General features: G+C 57.3%; 9 protein-coding genes across 9 annotated transcripts; 2 read left to right on the top strand and 7 right to left on the bottom strand.

Annotated features, from left to right (window-relative positions):
- Positions 1 to 22: 22 nt before the first annotated feature.
- B0H64DRAFT_470510 (uncharacterized protein) lies at positions 23 to 3,796 on the bottom strand. Its single transcript, XM_062807832.1, has 4 exons — positions 2,666 to 3,796; positions 2,078 to 2,605; positions 522 to 2,030; positions 23 to 420 (listed from the first exon to the last, which is right to left on the bottom strand). The coding sequence occupies exons 1-4, from the start codon at positions 3,515 to 3,517 to the stop codon at positions 331 to 333; spliced, it is 2,979 nt and encodes a 992-aa protein (XP_062663924.1). The 5' UTR covers positions 3,518 to 3,796; the 3' UTR covers positions 23 to 330.
- Positions 3,797 to 6,644: 2,848 nt separating this feature from the next.
- On the bottom strand, positions 6,645 to 9,138 carry B0H64DRAFT_380863 (uncharacterized protein). Its single transcript, XM_062802759.1, has one exon. The coding sequence runs from the start codon at positions 8,898 to 8,900 to the stop codon at positions 6,744 to 6,746; it is 2,157 nt and encodes a 718-aa protein (XP_062663923.1). The 5' UTR covers positions 8,901 to 9,138; the 3' UTR covers positions 6,645 to 6,743.
- Positions 9,139 to 9,309: 171 nt separating this feature from the next.
- On the top strand, positions 9,310 to 10,826 carry B0H64DRAFT_14902 (Uroporphyrinogen decarboxylase). The gene is made up of 5 exons (XM_062798402.1): positions 9,310 to 9,437; positions 9,546 to 9,587; positions 9,649 to 10,184; positions 10,237 to 10,633; positions 10,688 to 10,826. Exons 1-5 carry the CDS (start codon positions 9,383 to 9,385, stop codon positions 10,768 to 10,770), a joined length of 1,113 nt encoding a protein of 370 aa, XP_062663922.1. The 5' UTR covers positions 9,310 to 9,382; the 3' UTR covers positions 10,771 to 10,826.
- On the bottom strand, positions 10,613 to 12,236 carry B0H64DRAFT_470507 (uncharacterized protein; the record flags this gene model as incomplete). Its single annotated transcript, XM_062807831.1, has 6 exons — positions 10,613 to 10,921; positions 10,977 to 11,149; positions 11,214 to 11,248; positions 11,318 to 11,391; positions 11,505 to 11,650; positions 11,721 to 12,236. 6 exons carry the CDS (start codon positions 12,234 to 12,236, stop codon positions 10,882 to 10,884), a joined length of 984 nt encoding a protein of 327 aa, XP_062663921.1. The 3' UTR covers positions 10,613 to 10,881.
- Positions 12,237 to 12,749: 513 nt separating this feature from the next.
- B0H64DRAFT_14827 (uncharacterized protein) lies at positions 12,750 to 13,560 on the bottom strand. The gene is made up of 2 exons (XM_062798393.1): positions 13,160 to 13,560; positions 12,750 to 13,044 (listed from the first exon to the last, which is right to left on the bottom strand). The coding sequence occupies exons 1-2, from the start codon at positions 13,357 to 13,359 to the stop codon at positions 12,765 to 12,767; spliced, it is 480 nt and encodes a 159-aa protein (XP_062663920.1). The 5' UTR covers positions 13,360 to 13,560; the 3' UTR covers positions 12,750 to 12,764.
- A 1,988-nt stretch (positions 13,561 to 15,548) lies between these two features.
- On the bottom strand, positions 15,549 to 17,347 carry B0H64DRAFT_14851 (velvet factor-domain-containing protein). The gene is made up of 6 exons (XM_062798399.1): positions 16,911 to 17,347; positions 16,730 to 16,784; positions 16,582 to 16,661; positions 16,239 to 16,504; positions 15,864 to 16,164; positions 15,549 to 15,810 (listed from the first exon to the last, which is right to left on the bottom strand). Exons 1-6 carry the CDS (start codon positions 17,225 to 17,227, stop codon positions 15,561 to 15,563), a joined length of 1,269 nt encoding a protein of 422 aa, XP_062663919.1. The 5' UTR covers positions 17,228 to 17,347; the 3' UTR covers positions 15,549 to 15,560.
- Positions 17,348 to 20,299: 2,952 nt separating this feature from the next.
- B0H64DRAFT_14799 (uncharacterized protein) lies at positions 20,300 to 21,226 on the bottom strand. The gene has a single exon (XM_062798384.1). The coding sequence runs from the start codon at positions 20,979 to 20,981 to the stop codon at positions 20,469 to 20,471; it is 513 nt and encodes a 170-aa protein (XP_062663918.1). The 5' UTR covers positions 20,982 to 21,226; the 3' UTR covers positions 20,300 to 20,468.
- Positions 21,227 to 23,044: 1,818 nt separating this feature from the next.
- Positions 23,045 to 23,909, top strand: B0H64DRAFT_14794 (uncharacterized protein). The gene has a single exon (XM_062798382.1). It carries the CDS (start codon positions 23,082 to 23,084, stop codon positions 23,685 to 23,687), a length of 606 nt encoding a protein of 201 aa, XP_062663917.1. The 5' UTR covers positions 23,045 to 23,081; the 3' UTR covers positions 23,688 to 23,909.
- B0H64DRAFT_14793 (uncharacterized protein) lies at positions 23,910 to 24,940 on the bottom strand. The gene has a single exon (XM_062798381.1). The coding sequence runs from the start codon at positions 24,817 to 24,819 to the stop codon at positions 24,133 to 24,135; it is 687 nt and encodes a 228-aa protein (XP_062663916.1). The 5' UTR covers positions 24,820 to 24,940; the 3' UTR covers positions 23,910 to 24,132.
- Between the last annotated feature and the right edge of the window lie 1,037 nt (positions 24,941 to 25,977).

Here is a 25,977-nt window from a genome sequence, read left to right as displayed (position 1 = left end):
AAAGCACATACATACCTTGAACATCGAGACTTAAGCTTGCAAATAATCGGCAGAGCTGGACGCAATTTCACATATCTTTACTAATCAGATCACAATAGAGCCCTACCTGCCCTCCTGCGAAGACCGGAGTCATTGGTCTCAGCCAAATGTCAATTAACGCTCTATATCTCAATGCCAAATACGCAAGCCCATATAACACACACAACAAACACTTGCGTCCCGCTACCTACCAAGACGTTCTTTTCAAAATGCCCTATTCAACTCCACCAAACACACGAGCACCCATACGGGGCACCATTAGACAACCCTTAACCCAAAAACACATCATCTCTACCACGGGCCCATCCCATTGTCAAGAAACGAATTGAAACTCAACTGGCCCGTCTGCGGATCCGTCGGGAACAGTTCATGGAGAGCCTCCTGTATGAGATATCTATCATCAGCCTTCCCTTCTCTCACCCACACAAACCTTAGACCCGACAGGCAAAATGAAAAGAGAAAGGAAAAAGGAGAAAACTCACCCAATCAAGCTCCTGCATCACATTAATCACCGGCGGCTGTCCCGATGGCCCGGCTATGCTTCCGTGTCGCTGCGACTGGCCGGCCACGCTCCCGCCGTCGCTACTGTTCTCGGGGCTCCCCGGGCCGGGATTCTGCGGCGGCAAGCCCCAGAGGGCCTCGCCGTTCGTCACGCCCGTGAATACCATGTGTTGATGATGGGCGGGCGGAAAGCCGAGCGGCTGATGCTGCTGATGCTGCTGATGCTGCTGATATTGGTGTTGTTGATTCTGATGTTGATGTTGATGCTGATGTTGATATTGGTGTTGGCGCTGGTTCTGGGGCTGTGGCTGAGGCGAAATCATCATGCCCATGGGAAACGAAGCAGGCGGCAGGGCATTGGGGGCAAGGGTGTTGTTCATGGGCCCGGACAGAGACGACGGCAAGGAAGCACAAGGGATGTGTTCTGTCTTGAGTATCGAAACAGTCCCGGCTGCTGCATGATGGAGCGGCGAGGTGGATGGGTATGGTTGCCCTTGAGATTGGCCTTGAAGAGGCAGCTGGTCCGGGAGCGACGGTGGCGGCGGGGATTCCTTGACGGCCTGCTTTCCAGGCACTGCCTGGTTGATGGTCGTGGGCGCGCGGACTTTGCGGAGGTTCATGTAGAGGTTCGTCTTGCTCATGATCTCGGTCAGTATTTGCAGACTCTTTTGATCCCGCGGCACGTTTGGGTCAAGCTGGAAAACCCAGTCGAGGCAGGGCCATATGCGTTCAGCCACTCGGTGGTTGGGCCGGTAGAATACTTCGGTCGCAAGCAGTAGGGCGATCTGATATTGTTGATAGGCACCCAAATACCATGACCAATCTCGGAACATGGGATTCGACTCCAGGCGGATGGCAATCTCGATGATCATGACACCGCTGGTGACCAACAAGCCGCTCAGCTTCTCGGGTAAAGGATCTGCCGTGTTAGAGTGATAGGGGTGCAGCACCATGACATGAAGCCGAAAGATGAGCAGCTCCATGACAAGCCTGGCGTACATTTGTATTGGTACCCGGTCGTCAAGCTGCCGGCTGTACTTCTCTAGCATCCGCTTCCGGAAGTTCTCAACCCTGGTGAGCATGGCAGTCAGCGTCGTCTTTCGGATTTCCAGCTTGCGCCGGTCCGTCCAGATGTTGCGCATCATCTCGTTGATCTCGAAGCGCATAATCGGTAAGAGCATTGAGGTCCACGTTTCTGCCGGCACCGGCCGAACTGTTGCCTGCGGCGTTAGTTCGTTCTCTTCGCAGTTAAAGGGCATTTTGGTGTCGTAGTCCTCGCGCCGTATGGCCGGCTTTGGCCCCTGGGCCTCGCATGTGCGGACATCAAGAAAACACAGCTGGTGCCAAACTAGTCGCCTAACTTGGGTTTCCAGAGTGGTGAGACCGTATGCCGAGCCATCACGGTGAAGACCCATGCATTCGGCCACTCGGACAGCGGCGCCGACTAGAACCGAATGAGCCCTAGAAACCTCGTCTCGGCAGAGTGGAAGCTGGTGCTTGTTAGCCTGCCCGGAAGGCGCTGTGCTGCGTAACTCACCAAGTACATGACGAAGGCCTGCAGAGTCTCGAACCTCGTCGTGCTCAGGAAGTTAGCCTTGCTCAGCGCGGTCTCGGTCCCGATCTTCATGTGCAGTACTAGCTGGGCTTTGCTGCAGTCATGGTCCCGACAGAAGCTGTCGTCCACACTAACAGCAGCGCTAAACCAGGCCGCAAACACAACCGCCTGTACCGAGGTACGAGGCTCGATTCCCTGCCTAACTTCCTCCCAGAACGACGTATACATTCCTTCAAAGGAGGTCAGGTGGACACATCGTGCGATGGGATGAACGGCATCGAGGTAGCGGCGCATCAACCGGTGGCCCAACTCAATCGGCGGCAGCAGGCTAAGCAGGGTCGGCGACTCAGCAAACTGGCCAAAAAAGAAGCCACTGGTCGGAGCCAGATACGAATCCCCAGGCTTGAGAAAGTCCGGGAGGTCTGAGGCGTCTTGCAGTCCACCACCGGGCACAAAGCCGCTCTGAGCACCGTAAATATGGTTCTGGGTATCGGCTATGCCGGCTTGGATCTAGGCGGCGTCAGCGAGATAGCATGGTTGGGGAGACTTCTGTGTGTCATGGGCGCGTACCTCTTCCGATATGCGCGGCCTGTTTAGCCCACCAATTCGCTCTGTTATCCTCATCTTCCCAACCCGGATTCCGAGGTCAATGAGATCGTCGGTTCCGTTGCCGTCGGAATAGTCTTCGTAGGTGAGGTCGAGAGCTACCATCGGGGTAATCTGCAGCTCGCGGTCCTCGCCGAGGTCGTCCTCGACATCGTCTGCCACAAACCGCTGGTTATAGGGATCGGTGGCGTCGCCGGGGCTACCACTTCCGCCACGGCGGGCGGTTGCTCCCTTGGCCACATCACGTTCTAACTGTCTTTCAAGTGAGCCAACCTTTTCCTTGATTTCGGTCAAGCGCTGCTGACTGGCCTCATCGAGGTTGGGGCCCAGGTAGACACATTCCCTCTGAAACCTTCTGCAGTTATGACACGGATGCTTCTTTTCGCACTTGAGCTTGCGCCGTCGGCACTCGAGACAGGAGGTAATCATGCGCATACGGCGGCGAATCGGTTTCTGGGAGGTAGAGGCGGCGGCGGTGGCTGTCGGAGACCCAGCGCCGAGGGCGTGGGTGTCTTCCTCCCCGTTATGTGGCCCACCGGAAGGCTCATCTACTCCTCCTGGTGTGTTCTCGATCGACTTGGTGGTGCGCGCAGGTGGTGGCGCTGTTGTGGCTAGACTGTGCCTCCGCATTCCAGACGAGGTCGGGTCAAGCATCCCAGATGCCCCATCGCCACCAGGGCATTGCGGCGTCGGAGTCGATCGATGTGGTAACGCGGTGCCGTAGTTGCCCTGGCTTTGTCGGAGCGGCGCCGAGTGTGTTGGATGGGGCCAGTAGTGAACGGGCATCATATCCGGGATCTGGTTACCAGTGGCCATGGCCAAGGTCTAGAAAATGTCGAGGAATAGCCAGCAACGTCTTGGGGGTAAAGGCCCGGTATTATATCAAGGCGGGCCACAAAAGACGGAAAATGAGCGTATGGGTCGGCAGAAGGGTCTCAGGCAAAAGAACTAAGCGTGTGTTTGTGGCAGTTAAGACATGAGAAATGCCAAAGTAGATGAAATAGTAGACATGTCGAATAATTGATGCGGGAGTGAAAGCGGTCGAGGTCGAGGTCGAAATGACGGACAAAACGAGGGACTCGGATGGTTGGAAGCAAGGGTAGAAGTTCAAACTTAAATAGATTGGTGGCGGGTGCTTGGAGTCGCGGCCTGTCTGTTGCGTGCAGCCAAGGTGCAGATATGCCAGGCCTGTGCCGGCTCGTCCGCTGCTTGGTGTCGGCTTGTTGCAACCGGGGGACACTCGACATCGGATAGACGTCCAGTCTTAGGTGCCCAGTGACTTCGGTCGGCCAGTTCAGTTCAAGCCGACCCGGTCCCGTCTCCAGCAGACCCGACGTCTCAACGCTGCTGCATCGCGTCCATCCCCACCTGCGCTCGAGAGTTCCAACGACTAGGTAGGTAGCCAACGCATGTAGGTGCCGGTTTGATTTGACAACCGCATGGCCTCGTGAGGGTGTCGGGCTTTATTCCATTCTTAGGTAGGAACACAAGGTAGCGGGGGCTCTGTGGCCTGTGTTATGTGCCAGTGCTCTAGACTCTGTCCAGGTAAGTGCTTTGAGGGGACTTCCGCCGTCCTGAGCAACCTGGAACGTGGGCGACCTCCAATGGATGCTTACACCCCAGGTGCCTTCCATCAGGTCTCCATGGATATTCCGCACACTCAGACTGGAAGGCACCCCGTCGTTTTCTGGCGTGCGACACTCACTGCAGCCTAGCAGTGCACAGGCTGGCAGCAGTTCGCACGCAGGCAGGGGACAGTTTGGGAAGGGACGATTTCCGGCGACCCGCTGTCCGGATCCCATATCCCTGCCCACCCCGGGCCGGTTACAGGCAGTTCTTTCCTGCGGGAAGGAGTCTATAGAGTCCAGTATTTACCACTGCAGGTAACGAGTGCCCGACGCAGATCGTCCCGGGCTGCAGATTGTGAGCTCGGTATCCGGGTCAAGGACGCTTCGGCTACAACTCGTTCCCGACCCCACACACCCTGTACCGAGTAACCTCTCGATCCTACTCTGCGCGCGTGGGGTGGGATCTCTCAACGTCTCGGAGCCCTTCCCATCTTGCCGGGTGTCTTTGGAATTCTATGGCGACATTGGCATTGTCGGGTTGGTCCGAGACTCGGCCCGTACCTGGTGGTTGAGCCGGGTAAATTTAACTCAAGTTTCCCCTCCCATGCTTTTCCTTAGGTACGTCTTCCTCCATTCCAACCCAGACGTTTGTCGGTGTCAGATAAAGGCGTCTTGCTTTGCGTTTTCCAGGGTCCTGCCTGACCCACCCGGACGCGAAGCTCCCGCTCGCTGCCGGACGGTGCGAGAAAGTCCCCGAGATGGCCGAGACTCCTCCATTCACGAGGGTTCCTTCGGAACAGGTAAAGATAAAATGGGACGCCTAATATAGCAGGTGTAAGGTATGTCACTTTATGGAATCCAACCAAACCGGGTTTTAATGTCGCCCGCTACAGTTAATGTCATGTGCTTTTTGATCCCAAGTTCAATGAAGCTCTGTCTCCAACCCGACTCCCTGACCACGTTCACACAAAAACTCCCCACCCCACTTCCACGCTAGGAGAGTTCCAGCCTAGCGCCGTAGATCAGCCGACCCTAGCAGCTTGGCGACCTCTTCTGTGGAGGCGTTCGGATGGTTGAGCAAAAGCTTGGCTCTGACCACAGCTCCAAGGGATCTTGTCGAACCTCGAGATGAACCCACCATCCGACGAGCCCATCCCAGCGCAGAGTCGGCCCGCGACGAGTTTTTTGCAGCAACAGTCAGTGTCCGCGCCGCTCCGGCTCCGACGCGACGCAGAACTGAGACAAGAGCTCCGGTACCTTTCTCTCACAGGCACGGGGGGGAAGTCTAGGAAAGATCCAGGATTGGAATGCGAGCTGGGTGATTGGTAATGTGTCGCACGCCTACATGACGCCGTCCTATCAGTGGTATTAATTATCGGGGGTTGAAGGGGAGCCTAGAGGGTTGCTGCAGCATCGAGATTAGGTCCATCGGGGAGATCGAGTGTCGGGCGTCGAAAGTGAAACGACCTCCGCTCGCATTCCTCCTCCGCTCCCGTCAGGGGAGGCAGCTTGCCGTTCCAGATCACCCAAGGCATCCACCGACACGAGTGAGCAACCGCAAAGCCAAGCAGGGCGCCACTAGAGGAAGAAGAAAAAAGAAGGGCGTTGAAGGGAGGGTGGGGGGAGCCGCCGGGGAAAGCGGGATGGTCGCCCGTTCCCGCACCACCTCACCTTCATCCCCCTCCCCCACCCCCGACCCCAACAACAGCTTGACCAAACCAACCCAACCAACCCATACCAGCTGCCCTCCCTCCCATCACCCACCACCCGTCCACCCATACACGCACACACACGCCCAACATGCATCCCCACCACACGTGCACGCGCCCCATCCCCTCATCCGACATCACGCATCCCGGTGAGACATGGCGCGCGCGCGCGCGTGTGAGTAAAAAACGCGCACACGCCACCACGATGTACTCTGCACTGAACGGAGTGTATGAGCGGGTGCTTCTCTTGTCTTCTTTGCCCTCCCTGCGCTCCCTCTCCCGCCCCCCCCCCCCCGGCCCCACACATCGATCTAAGCATGCCGTGGGACGTGAGTTACTGTTGCTGCGCTCCCCCCTGTGTGACCATGGCGGGCGAGCCCGGAACCTACCCTGCCCTATGCTGTCAGGTGATGATGGGGGGAGGCAAGAATTGACGAGGGGAGAATTAGGAAGGAGGGCATGGTTTGAGTGAGATTCCGTGGTGTGGTGTGGGATATTGTGGAGGTTGTTGTTACTGGTGTGGTATGGGGCACTGGCATGACCTGGGCCTCTTGTTATTTTTGCGCCTCCCCCCTCACGTGGGATGATGTGCGTAACATGAGCATGAGGACAGCTTGCGGAGCTAGCACTCGGCTAGGGTGACCAGGCTAGGCGGTTGGGATGTTTTGTGTGACTTTATTTTCGTCGAAAGAATCAACTCTCTGGCAAGTCTGTAGCGAGACATGGCCCCGTGTCGTCCATCTCTTGACCTGTGTGCAAACCCGCTCAAAACTGCCTACCTCCGCCCTTGCTTATCCAGTCCTGCATCAGCCTAGCCCTCCAACGCCTCAGCGCAAGACGGCACGACCAAGCAATCTCGAGGCCGTGTCTTCTCTCGACAATTCTCAGAAACCATAGCAGCCGCTTTGTCCTCCCGGGATTCTCCTCCCATAAGTCTTTGGTGACGATGCGATACATGTCTTGGATGATAAAGTCGGGGACCTGGCCCCTGATTGCCTTGAGGAACGCAAAGGACCGCGAGACGTGGCGAAGGGCCGCGCGGTCCGAGAGATGCGGCGCTTCCATAAACGCCTTAGCCATCTTCTCCACGACCGCCGCTCGCCGTTTCCCGAACGTGCCGCGGTGGCGCAGGATCCTGCTCCTAAATGTCGAACCCTGCTGTTCTAGCTTGCCGATGTCCAGAACGCGCCATATCTCTTTGGGAGGGATAGTCGGGTCGCGGACGATGTCTTCGGCGTACTTGTCAAAAGCGCCCGGGAACCACTGCGGTTGATCTTTGGTCATGACCTCTTCAGACCACAGATCACGGAGGTCGATTGCCGTAAGGTGGTTGTTGGATGTGAACGCGAGGTCTTCGAGCATGCGCACGGGGAGTTTCCCGGTGAGCGTGTCAAACAGTAGCGACCGCATCACGTAGTCCGTCTGTTGTAGCTTGGTCAATAGTTTCCAAGCGCTCCGGTACAGGCCCTTCCTGGTCTCGCCTTTCCCGCGGGAAAAGACTGCGAGGAAAAGCGCCGCGAGCGCCGCCTCATCGCGTTTTCCGCGGTGCCGTCTATAAGCACGATAAACGTCCTTAGGGCCCCTGAGGTATCCCCGACTCGCCCACTGCGTCAGTAGCAGCGAGGACACCTCTACCACCGACAAGGGTTGCATGTTCAACGACGAGTGGGAAAGGGACGCGGCGGCATCGAACAGAAAACCTTCGTTGATGTGGGGATTCTGGGCGAGCACATAAAGCCAGCCGTAACGTAGAGTGTGCCGACCTGTCTGCCAGGCGCCCGCGGCAGTGAAGACGAGGCGGTGGGCAGCGGAGAGTAACGGTTTTGTCTCTTCCAGGGTAACGGCCTGCAATGCAGCTGAAATTGCCTTGACCTGTCGTAGACATGCAGGCAAGGCAGACAGCTTTTGTTGCTTCTCATACAGCTCTCCCAAGATGGCGATGTCCATCAGCCGCCTGGTCTCACAACCCCCGAGCACCAATCGTGAGTGATTCCAGGCCGAGAAAAAACAGTCAAGAACCGAGAGAATACCTTCGGAAACGCGGGGTTGGTGGGCTGCAGGCATCGACGCCATGACTTTGACGAAAAGGTTGCAGAGCGTATCGTCGGCTGGAAGTTTGGACATCTGAACGAGGAATGTGTTCCAAAATTGCGCATCCAGGAGATCGGGTGAGAACACCTTAGAGCCGGTAATACCGCTTAGAATCGCCCTACAGAACGACAAGGAGAGTCGGTGATCTAATGTTGACCCCTGCAATCGCGAACCCAGCATTTCCCATATTTCTCTCGACAGCGGAAGGATGTCATTTGGTGGAATCTCCCCAAGCATGATACGTTGTCTGAACCTGCTGCACAACTTCCCGGTGTAGGATGCGAGGCGCTCGTCGTCGGCATGCGTAACTGCCCACCGGAAACCACCCATGAGGGCTGCATAAGGGTCAGGTCGCGTTGTGCCAACGGGTGACGAACTTGGGTCGGGTAATGCCGCTGCCGCACTCGTAAAAGCCACAAGCGGCTTTCCAGCCTCTTGGGGTGCCGACTCTCGTAACAATCGAGGTACCAACGATATCGATTCTGTGGGGGTACTATCGTCGTATCGCCGTTGGTTGCGTTCTCGTGTGGAAGCTAATGATGGCGGCTTCCAAGTCCATTGTGTTAGGTTTAACGGCACTAAAAACGCCCAAGATGGCGGCGTTGGCGGACAGTGCCATGTGCTAGCATCCCCCATGCGCCGCCGTCCGAGTCGGCGTTGGCTCTCGAGCGGTCCCGGAACATTGCTCGCCTTTCTGTTCCACGTCCTCGACACGCAGCAGTATCGTTCAAAGGCGCTGGCGAGCAAGCCATCCGTAATCCATATTGAATCTTTCGATGGGACTATCTGGCGTTGGAGGGCGGCGCGACACTGCGAGGCCCGGGGAGTCATTGCCGAGGAGCGGGGGGGAAGGTGAGGCGGGGAGAGCGGTTGGCGAGTTTTGCCAGCTCCATCCAAGAAGCGAGGGTTAAAACTCGTGGATGGAGCGGCATGCGGTTAGGGTGCGAGGTGTTGAGACCAATTGGTCCCGTCGTCGTCGGTTGCTGTCGGCGCAAGTTGAGCCAAAACCCCCCCAACTTTTCGCGCAATGATTGAAGCTTTGACGTTCAGAAGCTTTGGCCGACCTTGAATCGGTACCTGGTGTGGCTGAACAATGGCCTTGGGCGGAACTTGGGCTCGGGCAGGGTACCTTGCAGGTGTGGCGCAGACCGGGAGCGGCTTGGCCGACTGTCCCGGTGCCCCGCGTCCGTGTCAAATGCCATTACCTTAGTTAGCTAACCCCCGCCATCTAAGAGTTGGCGGGGAAGTTCCAGAACACGATTTACCTAAGAACCTTGAGAGCTTAAGCTTGCTTGATATCAACAACCGCAACCATGGAACACCAATTCCCCCCTCTCCAAAATGACTTGATTTTGCGGGTTGCTCGCGGTAAGTTTTGGGCTTCTTTCCCGGTTCTCTTTCTTTTTTCTTTCTTTTCTTTTTCGTTTTTTTGTCTTTTAGATGAATTGGAACCGAAACGCTGACTCTAGAATACAGGCGAAAAGGTCGAACGGCCGCCCATCTGGGTGATGCGGCAGGGTAAGGCACCCCGCCCGTCGACGGCACTACCCTAATATGCATGTGCTAACTACCAGCATAGCTGGTCGGTATCTCCCTGAGTACCACGAGGCGAAAGGCGGCCGTGATTTCTTTGAGTGCTGCAGGGACCCCGAGGTCGCATCCACTCTGACTCTGCAACCCATTGAGCGCTATTCCGGCCTCCTCGATGCCTCCATCATCTTCTCCGACATCCTGGTGATCCCCCAGGCCATGGGTATGGTTGTCGAGATGGTCGACAAGAAGGGGCCGCACTTCCCCAGTCCCCTCCAGAGCCCAGACGACGGCCAATACGCCGAGGTGATGAAGCGCGATGTCGACGTCGCGAAGGAGCTCGACTATGTCTACAAGGCCATTACCCTGACCAGGAAGAAGCTCCAGGGGCGTGTGCCGTTGTTTGGCTTCTGCGGAGCGCCCTGGACCTTGTTCTGCTACATGGTCGAGGGTGGGGGGTCCAAGTTCTTCAAGGAGACCAAGAAGTGGATTTACAAGTACCCCGAGGAGGCCAAGGCCCTCCTGCAGAAGATCTCGGAACTCTGCGTCGAATATCTCGCACTTCAAGTCCAGGCGGGTGCCCAGGTATTTCAATCGACCCTTGTCTCTTTGGGCTTTCGTTGACCATTCATACCAGCTTGTCCAAGTGTTCGACTCGTGGGCGGGCGAACTCTCACCATCGTCGTTCAAACAGTTCTCTCAGCCCTACTTGGAGTACATTGCCAAGCACCTTCCCCCGAGGCTCAGGGAGATGGGGCTGGAACCCGTTCCGATGGTTGTCTTCCCCAAGGGTGCATGGTATGCCCTAGACGCTGCATGCAACATGGGGTACAACATTGTCGGCCTCGACTGGCTTCACGATCCCGCCGAGGCCGTCAAGACGGTCGGTGACCGCCCAGTCATTCTCCAGGGCAACGCCGATCCCGGTGTTCTGTACGGCTCGCATGCCGCCATCACGGAGGTTATAAAGGAGATGGTGAAGGGCTTTGACTGGGCCAACCGGAGAAAAGGCTGGATCGTAAATCTCGGGCATGGTGTGTTTATTTATCTTACCAAAACCACACAGCATGCCGCTAACATCATCCTAGGAATCACACCCTTTGTCAACCCCGACGACCTGAAATTCTTCTTCCAGGAGATCCATCGCCTGACCAAGACAGACTCCCAATAGCAGCGCGGGCCTAGTATTCAGTGTATATAATGCCATGGTACCATGTAAAACCGGCTAAAAGCATGTGGAGGACTGGACTTCGATATGTTATAAAAACCCCTTTTCTACTCTTCACATCGGGTCTCCCACAGTGGAAAGATCAACCTTTGCCCTGTAACCTGTTAGCTGAGAGCCCGATACGAATAACGCGTTTCGCTCAATATTACCAAGATAAGATCCAACTCTTCTTGCCGCCAATACTCCGGCACAACGCTTGGCTTTGGCTGTTTCCAACATACACGTCGGCGGCCCCCCAACCGTCGTCACTATAATCCGAGATGTGCTCCCGCATTAACTTGCAGGCCAAGGCCTTTGCTAGACCGCGCTGGCGATATGGTTCCTAAAACACTCATTAGCAATGCCTGTGGCTCGAAACATGGTTATTGATGCCAGCTAGAACTAACCTCGACGTGTAATGTCATAAGCGTCCCATCAAGTCCTAATGTTCAGATGACGTGTTAGTTGGCTAGATACCTCAAAGCCATGATCAATCTCCCTCCTAACTCACCCATAAACGCCCACGCGATTGGTGTCCCATCCTCCAACCTCATCACCGTACTCGGCAGCATAAGCAGCGTCTCCCTAGACAAGCACCAACATAATCAGCACTTCATCGCCAAACCACCTAGTCAACCCCCCCTTCCAACACGTATATAAAAACCAGCCAAAACAAAAAAAGAAAAAGAAAAACCTACGGCAACCTCGTAACCCTCGTCCGCCCCTGCACAACCCCCGCATCCTCCCGCCTCACCCGATCCCACCGCACCCCCTGCGGCAGCGACCAGCCCTCCTCGCGCGGCAGGTCCTCCACCCTGAACAGCCACTTGCCATTAAACTCCCACTCCCGCCCGGGCGGCACCGCCGCCGACCGGGCCATCGCCACCCCCGCGCGCCAGCAGGCCCCGCCGTACCGTCTCGTGCAGCGAGCCCACGAGCGGCGTCGTCGTCGTCACCATCATCGTCGTCGTGTCCTGCTGCTGCTCCGTGCTGGCTCGGATGGCGAGCGCCCGCGTGCGCCGGAAGAGCGCGAGGACTAGGTCTAGTGCCGCTTCGTCCTGCAAGGGCCGGCCGGCCCAGTGGTAGTCGCCCGGTTCGACGGCACCGTTGCTGCTGCTGCTGGTGGTGCTGGTGCGCTCATTTGTGCTGCGCTCGAGGGAGGAGTAGATGGATAGCTGGGTCTCTGGCGCGCGCGCGAGGTCGACGAACGCCGCGGCGAAGGGGGCGTTGGTATCCCCCTCCGCGTCTGTCTCCGAATGGTGGGCGTAGAGGATGTGGGTGGTTGGCGTGCTGCCGCCGGGGAAGTTGCGGGCGGATTGGAGGTGGCGGAGGACGGCGATGGAGTGTGGTAGGTGGGCGTGTAAGAGGGCGAGGAGGGCTTCGGAGGGGGTGGGGGTATCCTCGAGGAGGATTGTTGGGGGGGTTGACATAGTTGTGGGATGTGACAGCTACTCCCCAATGTGCCGGACGGTTTGATGAGAGTGGTATGTATAGATTGTTAATTTTTAGGTTGGAGATATGCGGAGTAAAGGGGTAAGTTCTCGAGCTCGGCTCCGCATCGGTATTCCTCCGGATATATGTCACGGGAAAGGTTGTCGACGGCGTCAGAAGGAAAGCTTGCTGCCCTCTTTCCTACAGCGACTTGTGATCAAGTTTAATCGCCATCATAGTTATTGACCCATACCAATTGACTCATACACCGCGGTTCTATACAACCGCTCATACAGAAAAGCTTCATTCCGATCCGTCCGAATTTTAAACACCAACGCCGGGGTATGAAGAGCCACGGGAGCCATCAAAGCAACACCAACCCGTCCAACAGGTAGCAACAAACCAGGCGTAAAACGAACCAACCCAGAGAAATAAAGCTTCAGCCCATCACCCCTCCAGAACGCCGACCCCCAACCCTTTTCCACACCTCCAACCCCCCCCCCCCCCCCCCCCCCCCAATCTCAAATTCACTTCTTCCCAAACAGCAAATTCCTCCCCTTCTCCGCCCACCCGACCTCGTCGGGCCTGCGCGCCGCCGGCACAGCCACATCATCACTCTCGCTGCCGTCCTCCTTCCCATCGCCGCCGCCCACGACGGGCGACCCGCTCTTCTCCCTGTCTTCAGCGGTGGTGGTAGGCGTTGTCGGCTTCTCCGACACCGCGGCCGGGGCCGATGCGTCCTTGACCACGTTGCCCGTGCCCCCGCGCCCGACGTGCATAGCGCCGTGGCTGGGGCGGCGGACGACTCTGAGGGGGGGTTTGTTAGCTTTTTCTTTCTTTTCTTTTTTCTTTTTTTTTTTTCCCTTTTGTCGGGGTGGATATGCTCCAAGATGGGGGAAGGGGTGGGGTGGTGGGAACTTACGGCTCAACGTCCTGGCGACGGCGCTTCTCTTCGGCATCGAGGCCGGCGGCAAAGTTGCCGGTCCCGCCCCGACCTGTGGTCACCATTGAGGTTTTGAGGGTTGGGGTCTTCAGGTCCTCGGGCTGGATCTGTGCCGTCTTGGAGCTGTCGACGATGTTGCCGGCGCCGCCTCGACCGGAGGATTGGAAGTGCGACGACATGTTTGCTTGCGTTCGGGGTACAGAGGGGTGGCGGGATGCCAGAAGTTGACGACGTGAGTGATGGCTGGGTCGCGATCGGTTCGGTGGTAGATTTTATTGCGGGAAACACATGGAGATAGAGAGGTATGTATGCACGTGGTATGGTACTTTATTTCCACTGTTGAAACAAAGAAGGCAACCTGAAGCTGGGACCCCGCGGTGGATTTATGCTTCAGAACCTGGAATGCCCCATTTGGGAACGATCCCAGCCTCAAATTCTCCAATTCCTTGGCTCCGCCCGGGAATCTCCAAAATTTGATCACAAGGCTGCAGGAATTTTCCTTCTAGACCTTCTTTCCTTCAGTTGACAGCAGCAACAAGGGACAAGATCTGCTAGTTTTGGCGTGCCCGTCTTGGCCTGACATCACCTGGGCACCCCTGAAATTCCAGCTTGCCCCGCCTCGAGTGAGTTGCCCCTCACCTCCAGGGCGGTTGTGGTGAGGGGCAAGAGGAGGTGAGACACCCGCCTGGTGTTGCCCGGTTTTTGCCCAGGAACGCGCAACGAGCCCGGCATGGGTTGAGATGCTAGCATGCTAAATCAATTGAGGGCACTACCATGCTTTCCCACCGAAGAATGAGCATCGGCTGCAAGTGCCCGATGGTGTCATTTCGCTTGGCGATTCCTTCTCTTCGGTGACTCCGTCGACTCCGTGGATCCAGCCCTGGGGAACTGCCCTGAAGGTGGCACTCGGTGAGCGGGGTTCAAGCCATTCTGTCCCAGCAGTGACCGGGTTGTTTGGGACGAACCGTCTTCCATCCTCAGAGTGCCCGGTAGTAAATAAAGCGTTAAAAGTTTAATTTTCGTGCCAGGTACCAAAATTCAGATTTGATTTTCGCTCGACGCTTGGGGCCTACTAATTCAAAGGGTTGGGGAAATCTGCCCGGCGATAGCTGCTTGGTGGTTTGTTTCACACCGCGGAATCGCCCAAACCCCGGCAGGCAACCAACCTCAGCCCGATGGTTACACTGCAGCTCCAGTCTCAGATAGTAGACATTAAATAGCCCTTCAAATCCCTCGTGTCAGCCCCGAATCAACAACTCCACGGGTCATTATGGACCCCTGCCGTTTCCAAAGAGGGACTCAGTCGCGTACTGCCGAACAAGAAATCATGTCCTATTCGCAACCCCATCGTTGAAGATAGTACTCGAACCCTCTTGGTGTAGAGACAGAGAAAAGGGAGATAAACCGGAACCCAGCCGGAGATACAGGCGATACAGTATAAACCAAAAAGCGGAATGATTAGCCGCAGTACTGTGTACTGTGGTTGATGTACAGCCACATGTGTCGGGTGATGACTTGCAGTCCGGCACAGCGCGCACGCGTACACACACACACAGTCACCAGCCTGCCTGCACGTCATGTCGCCGGCGGTCTCTCCCTCGCGTCTCCCGTTGGCCAGACTTTCGCACTAATGTCGTGAGGAGGCTCGGTGCGACCCTGTGGCTTGCCTTGTGGGACGTCAGACCGCGAAGACGTGGAGTGGCCACAACAACATATATTTCAATACCGGCGGCGAGGTACAGATGGTGTGGCATGCGTAGTTGCTGGAGCTACCGTGTTATTATTAGGATAAACGATATTAGAGCTCGGGGGCCGAACTGCGAAAAGGGGGGGACTCGGATTCCAAATCTAGCCAGCGCGAACTATGTACCCAATCTACCCACCAACCCATCTACCCTGATTCTCGTCGTGTTGGGAAATGGCGTGCATACATGATGAGACAGACAAGCAAACATGTCAGGAAAAATACAAAAACCAGCATAATAAACAAGTTGACCCGATCCGCGCTTTCTCCTCCTCCGCCACCCAGAACCCGGCCCGAATGGCAATTGGTATCACCGCGATCCTGAATCATGACATTTTCCAACAGGCATGACCCGAACGATAACAAGAGAGAAACTTTTTCATCAGCAGCAAACCACCAGCCACCCATCCTCCCGAACGCTCCGTCGCCTTCCTCCTTCCCGGTCTATACGCTTCTCCCGGGCGGGGCGGCGGGGGGGGGGGGAGACGGGAATGGTCGAGAAAGCAAGACGAATACGGATGCCGCCCACCGCTGTCTAATACAGGTTGACAAATGCGTGGGCCGAAACTGGTTTGGTGGTTTGACAGTCGTAACCCCCGAGCATGAGAAATGACAGTGTTAACCGGCGAGGCGGGCTCAGTCGTAATCGTCGTCGTCCTGGTTCGCGTTCTTATTCGGGTTGTCCTTGCGGATAGGGATCTTGATGCCCTGGCTGGCGAAACACTTGCTCAGAGCCGTGCTCTCGCAAACTCCCGGGAATTTCTTGGCCGAGTAGACCTGGAAGACGTCGCTGAAGACAGAGGCAAGGACGGGGGCCTTGCCGACGTTGATGGAGCCGTTGCCCGCCTGGCCGGGAGCGCCGACATTTACGAAGGAGAAACGAAGCCTGATGTATGAGTTAGCCCAGCCGACCGGAAGATAGCCGAAAGGAGAACGTACCGGAAGCAACCCTCGGTGCGGACGCTAAGATCCTGCAGAATAAACCATATTCCGATCTTATCCACGGTATCTTGGAGGCGGAAAGCGCTGGCAGCCAAGCTGCCGATGAGGTTCCGAGTAAACATGCCCGACGGTGGGTTACCGCTGATAGACATGCGCTGAGGCATGCTGCCAAACTGGGGTTCGTAGACTCTGGGCGGGCCGTAGGGTGAGGTTACGAGCTGCGTCAAGCCCTGGAGCTCGGCCTGGGGATAGTACTGATTCGGGGGCGGGTAGCCAGTTCCGTTGGGCGAAACGAAGCCTGCTTGCGCGGGCAATGATTAGCCAACCGGGCCTCAAAAGGGTGCGTCCCGCAAGGGGCGACCAATAGCCTACCTTGACCATATGCTGGCTGAATGCCATAAGGGCTAACAGCCTGGCCCGGGGGAGGGTAGGACATTTGCTGGGAGTAACCCATATCCCGGCTGGATGGCAGGATGTGCGAGTACGCCGGCGTGGTCTGCTCGATCTGGGCGTATGACGCAGGCGACGTGGACGATATCGATGGCGTGGCTGTGGTATGGCGAACGAGGTTCACCTCCTTCAAGGCATCCTCGGACCAGAGGTCAACGTTGAGGACGTACATTGTATGCTCTATCTCGCTGTCGGACGAGAATGCACCTGGTCAGCTGCGGCCCAAGTGTTTGGCCTCCGCCAGGGGGGTGGTCGGTCCGCTTACTTGCAATCGATTTCCTTCCCGGTCTTCGCGTCTTTAACTACGAGTCTCACGCAGGGCGGAGGCGTGATGGGCCGCCGGTCCTATCTGGCTGTCAGCCCACGGTTCCGTCCGACAGGCCGAAATCCCCAGCGCAGAAAGACAAGCGTACCTTGTCACCGAAGCCACACATCCGCGCACGTTGCGGCTGTTGCACAACATCCAAGCTGCCGGAGCTCGAATTAGCGCCCTGTCCACAGCGGTCCCAAAACACACATGGCGCGCATGGGCGCCGCCTCGGTTGCAGTAACCGAAGCGAGCAGCGCGGCCCTGGAAGGGAAAAAAGTTCTTACGAGTATACCCGGCTCTGGTCATCTTCGGACGAGTACGGCTTGAGATTCAACTCCTGCTGGCGTTTCTGCTCGGGGGTGAGCGGGGCGCGTTCCTGCGATTGCGACGGGGAGGGCTGGGCGGCGTCGGCGGCGGACTGTCCTGGCGGCAGCGCTCCGGGACCTGCCATCGGAACGCTTTCTTGGTATTGGGTGCCCGGTGGGGGCATTGACGGGAGCTGCTGCATCTGGTGCGCGGGATACGGCGGCTGGTGGGGATGCGGGTGCATATCGGGGGGCATCGGCTGTGCCTGGCTCGGGGGGTACGGCGGTTGATGCATGTTTTAGGTTGCGGTCGAGTCCCGCGGGACCGCGCCGGTTGCGGATCAAAGACGGTCGTCGGCTGCTCCCCCGGGGGTTGCGTGGGCGTTTTGCGGCGGCAAAAGAGAGGACCGGTCGGTCGGAGATTAACTCCAGAATAAAGCGGGTAGGTGACGGGCGCTTCTTTAGGCGGCGCGGCAGGGTGGGTGGGAGCTGTCCGCGATCGACGAGGGGCGGCGGGCGGCCCACTGGGGATGGAGGATGGGGATGGAAATGGAAGCGGCGCGGTGTTGGCTGGCGATTGGAGATTGGAGATGGGATGGAAGACAATGGGACTTGAGAACATGGAAACCCCGAGCTTGGCGTTGGAGTGAGGGGGCCGTGGCTGCTTATATACCCTGGGTTCCGTTCTGGCGAGCTGCCCGCCAGGAGGTGAAACTGTCTTTCGATGTCTGTGTTATTGCGCCCTGGTCAACTGCCAAAAGCATCGGGGCTACGAGGTGAGGGTCGTGGTGGGGAGACGCTGCTGGCGATTGTCGACCGCGGTCCATTCCGGGGATGTGGGCAGAGCTTGGCCCGCTTTTGGTGTGTTTTACTGACCCATGATCCGTTCTGGGGGACGGGCAGTCCGCAGGGGCGTCAATTCAGCACTGTGCTGGGGGTGCCTGCAACCCCACCATTTCCCGGGGGGGGAGGGGGGGCACCATTTTGGCGGACTTGCAGTGCGGTCCTTGTTCTTTTGGGTACGTACCACTCAACCGCAACCTTGCAAATCTCAGCCGCAGCCACAGTCCCAGGAGCGGGAGCGGGAACACCTCCTCAACCTGAACGGACCCAGAGAAGGGGAAACAGATCTTGCAGAACCCCCTGCGATGGATGAACAGGAGTCTGGTCTCTTCCAGTTTCAGCCAGCAAGAACACCACCGCACCGCGGGAGGGAACAATGGATCGGTGCCCGGGCATGGAACCATCGAAGCTCACCTCACATCGCATGATACCACGAACACAACGACTCTGGTCTGCAACGGTCAGCCTTAAGTCAACTCCGACCCGCGACGCGCAAGTGCACTCGGATTTGCGACACACGGGACACGCTCTGGTGTGGGGCACGGGCCATACATAAGACGGCGGTATTCCATTTCGACTCCTGCCTTGACCTCTTACCCCCCCCCCCCCCCCCCCCCCCCTTCTCCCCTCCTCCCCACCTCCCCCCAGGTTCTAGGCAAGCGGGACTCGATCGGGATGTTGGACCCACGATTGAATCCGCGGACCTGGGTTGTCTGTCTCGGAACGGCTTCGGCAGGGGGTCAATCAGACGACAAACACGCCCACAGACACCATTCAAAGGCCCGGTCAAGTTCCAGGCCAAGCTCACGGCCATGGCGCTTTCCGGACTTTGGAATATGCTCACACACACGCGCGCACACACGCACACGCACACGCACCACACACACATACACACACACACCGCGCCCTGATTGCTATCTTGACGACGAGCATGCGCGGATCACATCAACGGAGGTGCCATCCCTGCGGCTTCTCGGTTGTGTCGCGCGAGGGGTTGCGCTGGGGTATCTGTATCTCGCCCAAGAGATTCTGGGATCCCGAGAGCTCGTTGCCAAGCATGCCTTGCCGTGTCCGTTCCTCCTTCGGGTAGGGTAAGCTGCCGGCACCGCGCAGGTTGCGTCTTCCTCACACCCACAGGCAGTTCCAAATTCTTTGCAGGTCCCGGTGTTGGTTGCCACCAAGCCTGGCGTAAACCTGGTCGTCCGGGACGTATACTAAACAGCAAGAAACACATCGCTTCCTTGACATCGGCATCCCGCCACAACACGGTCGGCCGGTCGGCCGGTTCCCGCTTGCCATCCTATCACAGTATCCCCCCTCCCCGCACATCCCGTGGACAGTGCGTTGGTCTCGCCAGGAATCCCTGACGACTTCAATGCCTCACATCATCGAGTTCCCACACCGGTACAGCAACATGACACGCAGTGCCCGGTTTCATTGGCTAGATGGCACGGCAGCTGCGGCTCGACAAGCAGGTGGGCGCTCCCACCTGGACGGTCAGCCAGTCAGCAGATGGTGTGGGCTTATATTGCAATTTAGTTCCCGCTGCGGTCGCCAGATGTGGCATGTGCGTCGAGATGACAGCAGAGCCCGGCTCCTATAACTGACAGTAATAAGGGAGAGCGTTTGATTCGAAGTCCTCGCCGAACCCCTGAGGCAGCTCTCCACACGGGCCACCCGCCGCTACACCCCCAGACCCCTTTGGCTTGGATCGGGCCCGTCCTTGGGGTGGCGGCGGCGTCACCCAACCGCCGCGGACGGTGTGGGAGAGCGCCAGTGTGTGCGCCTCGCAACAGCGGGCATGCATGCGAGCGGCGTGCTAGTTGCGGGAAGCTGGATGCATTCCTATTCGACCACAGACGCTGCACTTGGAGTCTCACCAAGCTCACCTCACCAGACTGAGGGGAAAGGACCAGCAGGTTGACACCAACTGCGCCCCTCCCGACAAGATCCCTGCCGGGTGAGGCTATAGTTCGGGTCGCGGGGGGTTAACAACAACTCGACCAGCACCACCAGCCCCGCCCGGAGCAAATCCTCGGTCGACCTTTCCACACTGCGCCAAAAGTAGAGGTTGGGCCTAATTTGCTCATCATCCGCCGGAGGACCTCAAGTCCTTTAGCAAGACGAGCACCGAGGACGCGCTGAATCCCACTCGATATTGAATTTCCCATCTGGGTACGGGGCGGGTCGATTTGCCAGGTCCAAGAATAGCATCGCGAGAGCCGCGTGACCCCCGGCTCCCCTTGCTTGCCGAAAGCCCAGAGGCCCTTTCCTCGCTCAGTAGTCCCTGCACGCACCTTTGCTGGCTCCAAAAAAGAAACGAGCTGGGGGCGGCCATCTCGTCGGCGCGAGGGCATGGGTTCTCCACGATTTCCGGATCTCTGACCGTGGACACAAAAACCGGGGACGGGGAGCACATGGTCCCGTGAAAGTGCGGTTCGATGGTTCGGTCCTGCAACTCTGGGTGTGGGATGGCACGATGGCCCTTCAGCATGGAAATTCGAGTTCCCAGGTTCGCAAAAGCTTCCAGAGCGGAAACAACAGGCTGGCTACAGTGCATTCCACACAGTAACTAACAGGATATGGGCCGGGTGGCGCCGGCCCCGCTGAGCTAGCCTGCACTGGGATGGGGTGGAAGGAGCTTTCCATCAGGCCGCGCGCCCCACGACGCGACGCACAGACCTTGCATCGCCGTCAATCACGGCCAGATGGTTGACAGTGGTGCCTTGCCGCGCCAAGAAGGGAATTTTGGGCGATCCCCCAAACAAGCGACGAAAACGCCCAAAAAGTGAAAATCAAAAGCGAGCAAATTCCCAAAACGGGAGCAGTCCGTCTGAATTGTTGGATCGCGAGAAGCCCCGATTCCAAATCGAGGAAAGACGTCAACTTGCCCTGTCTGTGCGCGCGCTCGGCCAGTTCCAGCACCGCCTTAGTTTTTTTTTTCTTTTCTTCTTTTCCGACTTTTCTGCCCCTTGCAGCTTCCACGAGATTTCCACGGAGCTTCGATTGACTGCAGGCGCGCATCATGCAGCGTCCTTCTCGCCTCCGAATCAATCTCTTTTTCCACAGAGGAGGCTCCCAACTGAAACACTGAATGGACCACAACGGTCCTGCGTCCCAACCTTCTGCACGCAAACCTTTCCACATGCGGTAGGGCGCGTCAGCGGGAGCGTCGCCCAGGATCGAGACGGACAGCTTCTCGAACATAGCCGAAGCTTCAACCCCGGACTCAGCAGCAGAAAGAAGCAGCAGCGTTGTCGCTCGCCGCTCTCACCGCCACCACCTAACGTCGGGGTATGATTGCATACAGATTACATATATGCAACTGTTAGCGAGCAGAGCGTGCTGCAGAAGCGCCCTCAATCCCGGTCTCACTATGTATCCTCAATGGCGTCAGATCAATGTGAATATCCGTACCGATCTACGGACCGCCTCGATCATCCGGCCTTCCGATGATGAATCCCCGATGTCCAATTGCCGTCCGTGTCGGGCTTGGTTACCGGCTCCCGGGTTACCGCGCTATGATCTCGAGACCACGCGAAAGTCGCCGAGATACACAACCCGGCTGTTTGTGCCCGAGAAGGGTCCCGCTCTTAGCAGACACCGCCACGTCTCCTCCCTTTGCTGTCGTTTGAAAATATGTCGACAAGGTGGACTCAACCCCCAGCCCAGGGTGGTGTGTGCCCTTTGCTGAACGCATGGATGTGCTGATGACACTTGGCATCCCATGGCTCACCCACCCGGCTTGGCATTGCGTTTGGGGAAGGATTCTAGATGTTCCAAATCCGTGCACTCAAGACAGCCCAGGGGTTTTCTTCCCATGCTCATTCATGCGGCGCCTGTCAGAGGGTGACTCTTTGGGAACCACAGCGGCTCGCACTGACACCATCTGGGTTGAGATGTCAAGGGAGCTTGGTCTCCCACCGCTTCCCCTCGACATGGGAACATCGTCAACGCCCCATGACCAGCTGGCTCCATGCTCTAAAACCAGGTCTGGGTAACAGCGCCTGCCTCGCCTAGCCAGCGCCTAGCCGAAATAACAAACAAAACCCGTGCCGGTGTCTTTTCTGCATTGACAAAGATACGAATTCGAGCCTGGTGGCGTGTCCACCACGGCACCGCCATCTACCCGGCTCCCGTGTGCCGTCCCGATCTGCACTCAAAATTCATCAGGCGGCTCCGGTGCGTGTTTTCCTCCCCTTGTGTGATTTGGAATACGGAAGCGTGCCGCGCCTTCAATCAGTACCGTTTCACGAGCTTTAACCGGCCCACCTCAGCCATCGGCAGCTAACCCGGATTTCTTTGCAGGCTTTCCCGCTAGGTCTGCCCGTCCGACCGTTTCTCTCACGGGATGTAATGTACGGGCCGATGGGCGTTGAAGTAATGCCTCCCGTAATCTGCTCCGGGGGGTGGGGGGGTGACGCCCTCGAGGGAAGAGCTGTTGCTGCCTGCTACGAAGCGATGTACCGTCGCTGCAGGCAAAGGGTCCCTAATCAACTTCCATTCCGCCCTGTCCGTATACGGAATCCAGGATAATACTTTATCACAGAGAGAGCTTGTATTGCACCTCACACCTACCATCCTTATCATTTTCTGGGTCTCACGGCTAGGATTCCGTCTGGACTATGCTTGGGTACGAGCTAGCTAGTCCTCGGGGTAACCGCATCGTGTCACCATCTACCCATCGTCAGAACGCGGGGTACTGAACGGCCGGAAGGTGTTGGCCAAGATGGGTCCTCTACGAAGATCATCTAGGGCTGCCTGGGCGTGGGGACAAGGGCAGGACCATCTGCATCCAAGGAATCCTCACGAAGCAGACTGGGTGGACGACAACCCCCGCACACTACGCCGACTCCCCTTCTCCCATCCCGACCGCTATAACCCCCCCCCCCCCCCCCACCCCCTAGTTGGCGTCTTTTTGCGGTGCCGCCGGGACGCGGCCGCGGTGAATGGGGCCCGACTCGGTACCACGGCGGCGACTTTCGCGGGTCTCGCCGTGAGCGGCGAACGCTGCCGTCCAATGACGCCCCGACTACGGGGCGCAACCGCTGGCTGACGGTGGGTGATGAGCAGTCTAGGCCCCTCATCCGGCCTCCATTGTCTATAGGGGGCAGGTCAATAGCCAAGAGGGAAAGCGCCCTCTCTGCGTTGTTTATGGGAGGGGGTGGTACAGTACAGTGCGTGATCGTAGCCTGTCCTATAGGTTGGGCACGCCGGCTTACCATGGGCACTGAGTCACCCAGCTTGGATATCTTGCTCTCGGTGGACGAGATCGGCAAGAGGAGGGTCGGCTGGCGCGCTGGGGGGATGTCGAGAAAGCGGGGCGAGGGAGCATCTCGACCTAACTCGTGGTGCTGCAGAAGCACGATTCTGCGCCCCGGCGAGGTCTCGGGGCCATCCTTCGAGGGGACCGGGGGCGGGATGGGTGGGTGGCGACCATGGAAGAGCAAAGCCGTTTCCTCTAAACGCCGACCACCAACGACGACGGTCAGCTGCGTGTGGCAGGACCGAAACAGTCTTCCTACGTGTCTCATCAGAACTGGAAGGGGCCGCAAAGTCGGGGCCCTCGGGCGCCCGTCGAGCGTGTTGGACAGGCAAAAGTTCCAACTCCTTCGTCGATCCCGTGCCGGCGAGGGAGGAGAAACATTTTGGTCTCTCACCACTCGAGGGGTTTCCGCGTGGTTTCCTCCGACGACCCGACTCGCCCCGGACAACTCGAGCCGTAGGTCACAAGTCCTGGGGCTAAACCGCGGTCATGGATATCCCGTGCTGTCTGTCACAAACGAAGGAATCGACCCGCCGGGCTTCATTCTTGGTTGCGGCCCGCGCGGGCACTCCGCGATTTACCAGGACGGGGACGGTCGAGCATACCCGGTTCTCGGGAATCAGTCTTTGCACACTGACGGGTGCTGACTTGGAGTACCGAGATTCCTCAAGCGCTCAAGATCCGAGGGTTTCTGAGCATGGGCTGCGGCGTGCCGCAAAGCTTTGACTATTGGCATCTATTTAGGTTCCGCGCCCGATGATCTGCGAGAAAGCGTCTCCGAGTTTCTGGAGCGGCCGGGCGCGCTTCCGGTTCGACGGTTTACGGCGAGGTCGCGCTAACAGGAAAGACCGGTCCAGAGCCTTCTCCTATCTGAACAGCTAGAGTCGATATTGACAAGCAATCTTGGACAGCTCAGTCTCGCCTTTTCTTTTTCGCTTCCAAGTGTCTGACCTTTCTTTTGCCTTGTATATCTTCTTTCACTAGTACTTGTACTAATTCCCTTTTTCTCTCATATCTGTCATACCATAACAATGTCAAACGACTTTTATCACAATGACGCGGACGCAGTCCAGATATCGGGGGGCCTTGCGGTCAGGAGAGTTTCCAGAACGTTGACGATCGGCTGCGCCAAGGCTGGCGATCTGGCACGCACACGAGACAATCGGCCAGATCTCGATCGAGATGGCATGTCTGAGCGTTTTGACGATAAATGCAAAGCCCACTTAGGTTACATACGTTGATTCTCGTCTCGTGCCGCGCTGCCCCCTGCGGCTCTGGATCTCCCGCTTCCCGAGCCGGGACGAGATGCAGGAGACGGACAGTCGGGTGTGATCTCCTGCACAACGATGGTAAGGCGGTGACAAAGATTCTGAGGAGCGATTGCCGATGCGCGGGGATATCTGTCCGTGTGTACCCGGAAAGATGGGACGAGGGGATGAGATCGCCGCAAGGGCGCATCTGCCGTCTCATCTTCAAAGCAGGTGGCAGAGCCTCGCGCACGAGCGGTTCGCGAGGTTCGGATGATACACCCTGCGCAGCACCACAGCATGCCAATGGGGCCGCGCCCGTACACTCGGGATTTTCGCGCCGTTGCACTGAAGAAGTCTGAACCACATCGGCGTGTTCGTCAAAACCGGGTTCACAACAACCACGAGCGCTGCCCGTGCCAAGGTGCAACCCAGATGCGAATGATCGACGGGTTCGAAACCGTCTGGCTAACATGGCTCTGTGGCTCTTCATTACACAAACCTGACCTCGGGAGCCAAATGTATCACCCATTACTAATTAGTAGCTTACTCACCTTCTTATAAGCGGCGCTGCAACCGGTACGGCCCTTGCCGAAGCGTAGCGATCCCGAATAAGTGGTCGTCGGCCGTGTCGCTTAGATCTCTTGGGTCTCGGCTTGGCTTAACTCTTCGTGCCCTCGAACAATTATGCTCAGCCACCATCGTCGGATCCCCATCATCCCCCCCCCCCCGGCCGACACGGAGGCTGCAAAATCAATGTATCCGATTTGTAATGGTGGGCGCATTGAGCCCGCCTCCTGATCAAAGACCCAGGATTCTCTCCACCGCCGGTCATGGAAAAGGGGTAAAAGTAAACAATGAGCATATACCAACCCTAACCCTCTTGATCAGAACCCCTGAGGACTTTTGATGTCCACACTTAGTGACAGCAGCTAGAACCAAAGCGAAGCATCTTAATCGCGGACAGCAGTAATCATGACAGACTGTTGTATCATTTCCTGAACATTATCCACGATGCTCGCCGCAAGACATATACTGGGTTCTACTACTACCCCTCTACAACCCACCCATTTCCCTTCATCATCCAAGTCGCATCACACACGCAAAAGAGGACTCGCACGAGGAACCACTCACCCCTTTTATACTCAAGCACTGCTTTTTGCTCCATGTGCTCGATATGTGTTTCGTGCTTCTCTTCTTCCGCTCGGATATTATGTTGTTAGTCCGTCCCTCTCCCTCGGATCTCCCACAAGGCCAAGGAAGGTAAGACGAAACGTTCAAATTATACACACGCCAGAACTAGAAGTCAAGAAGGCATTTATGGGATCATTCCCCTTTCTCATAAAACAGGAGGTATCTAGTGTAACAACTAGTACCAAAGCCCCCGCCGGCAAATCCTAATGTACGCTGCACTTGTACTGCGTAGTCGAAGTTGAAAAAGAAGGACAAAAGAAAGGGAAAAAAAGACCAACACTGGTGAGGGTAATCATACGTGGCGGTCCGCATTACAAAAGGACAAAGTAAAGCCCATCCATCCATTCCCCTGATTTCTGAAAATCATTCCCCCCTTATTCCCCTGTTTCGTTCCCCTGGTACTAAACACCTCTCTGAACGCCGTGCCCACAAAATCGTAATAAACCCCGGCCTCTTTCTTGATCTTTTTTAAGGAAAAAACGGGCTAAAGTCTTCC

This window comes from Chaetomium fimeti (assembly GCF_033439085.1).
Source record: "Chaetomium fimeti strain CBS 168.71 chromosome Unknown B0H64scaffold_1, whole genome shotgun sequence".
Taxonomy (NCBI): Eukaryota; Fungi; Ascomycota; class Sordariomycetes; order Sordariales; family Chaetomiaceae; genus Chaetomium; species Chaetomium fimeti.
This window is presented reverse-complemented; position numbering and strand designations above follow the sequence as displayed.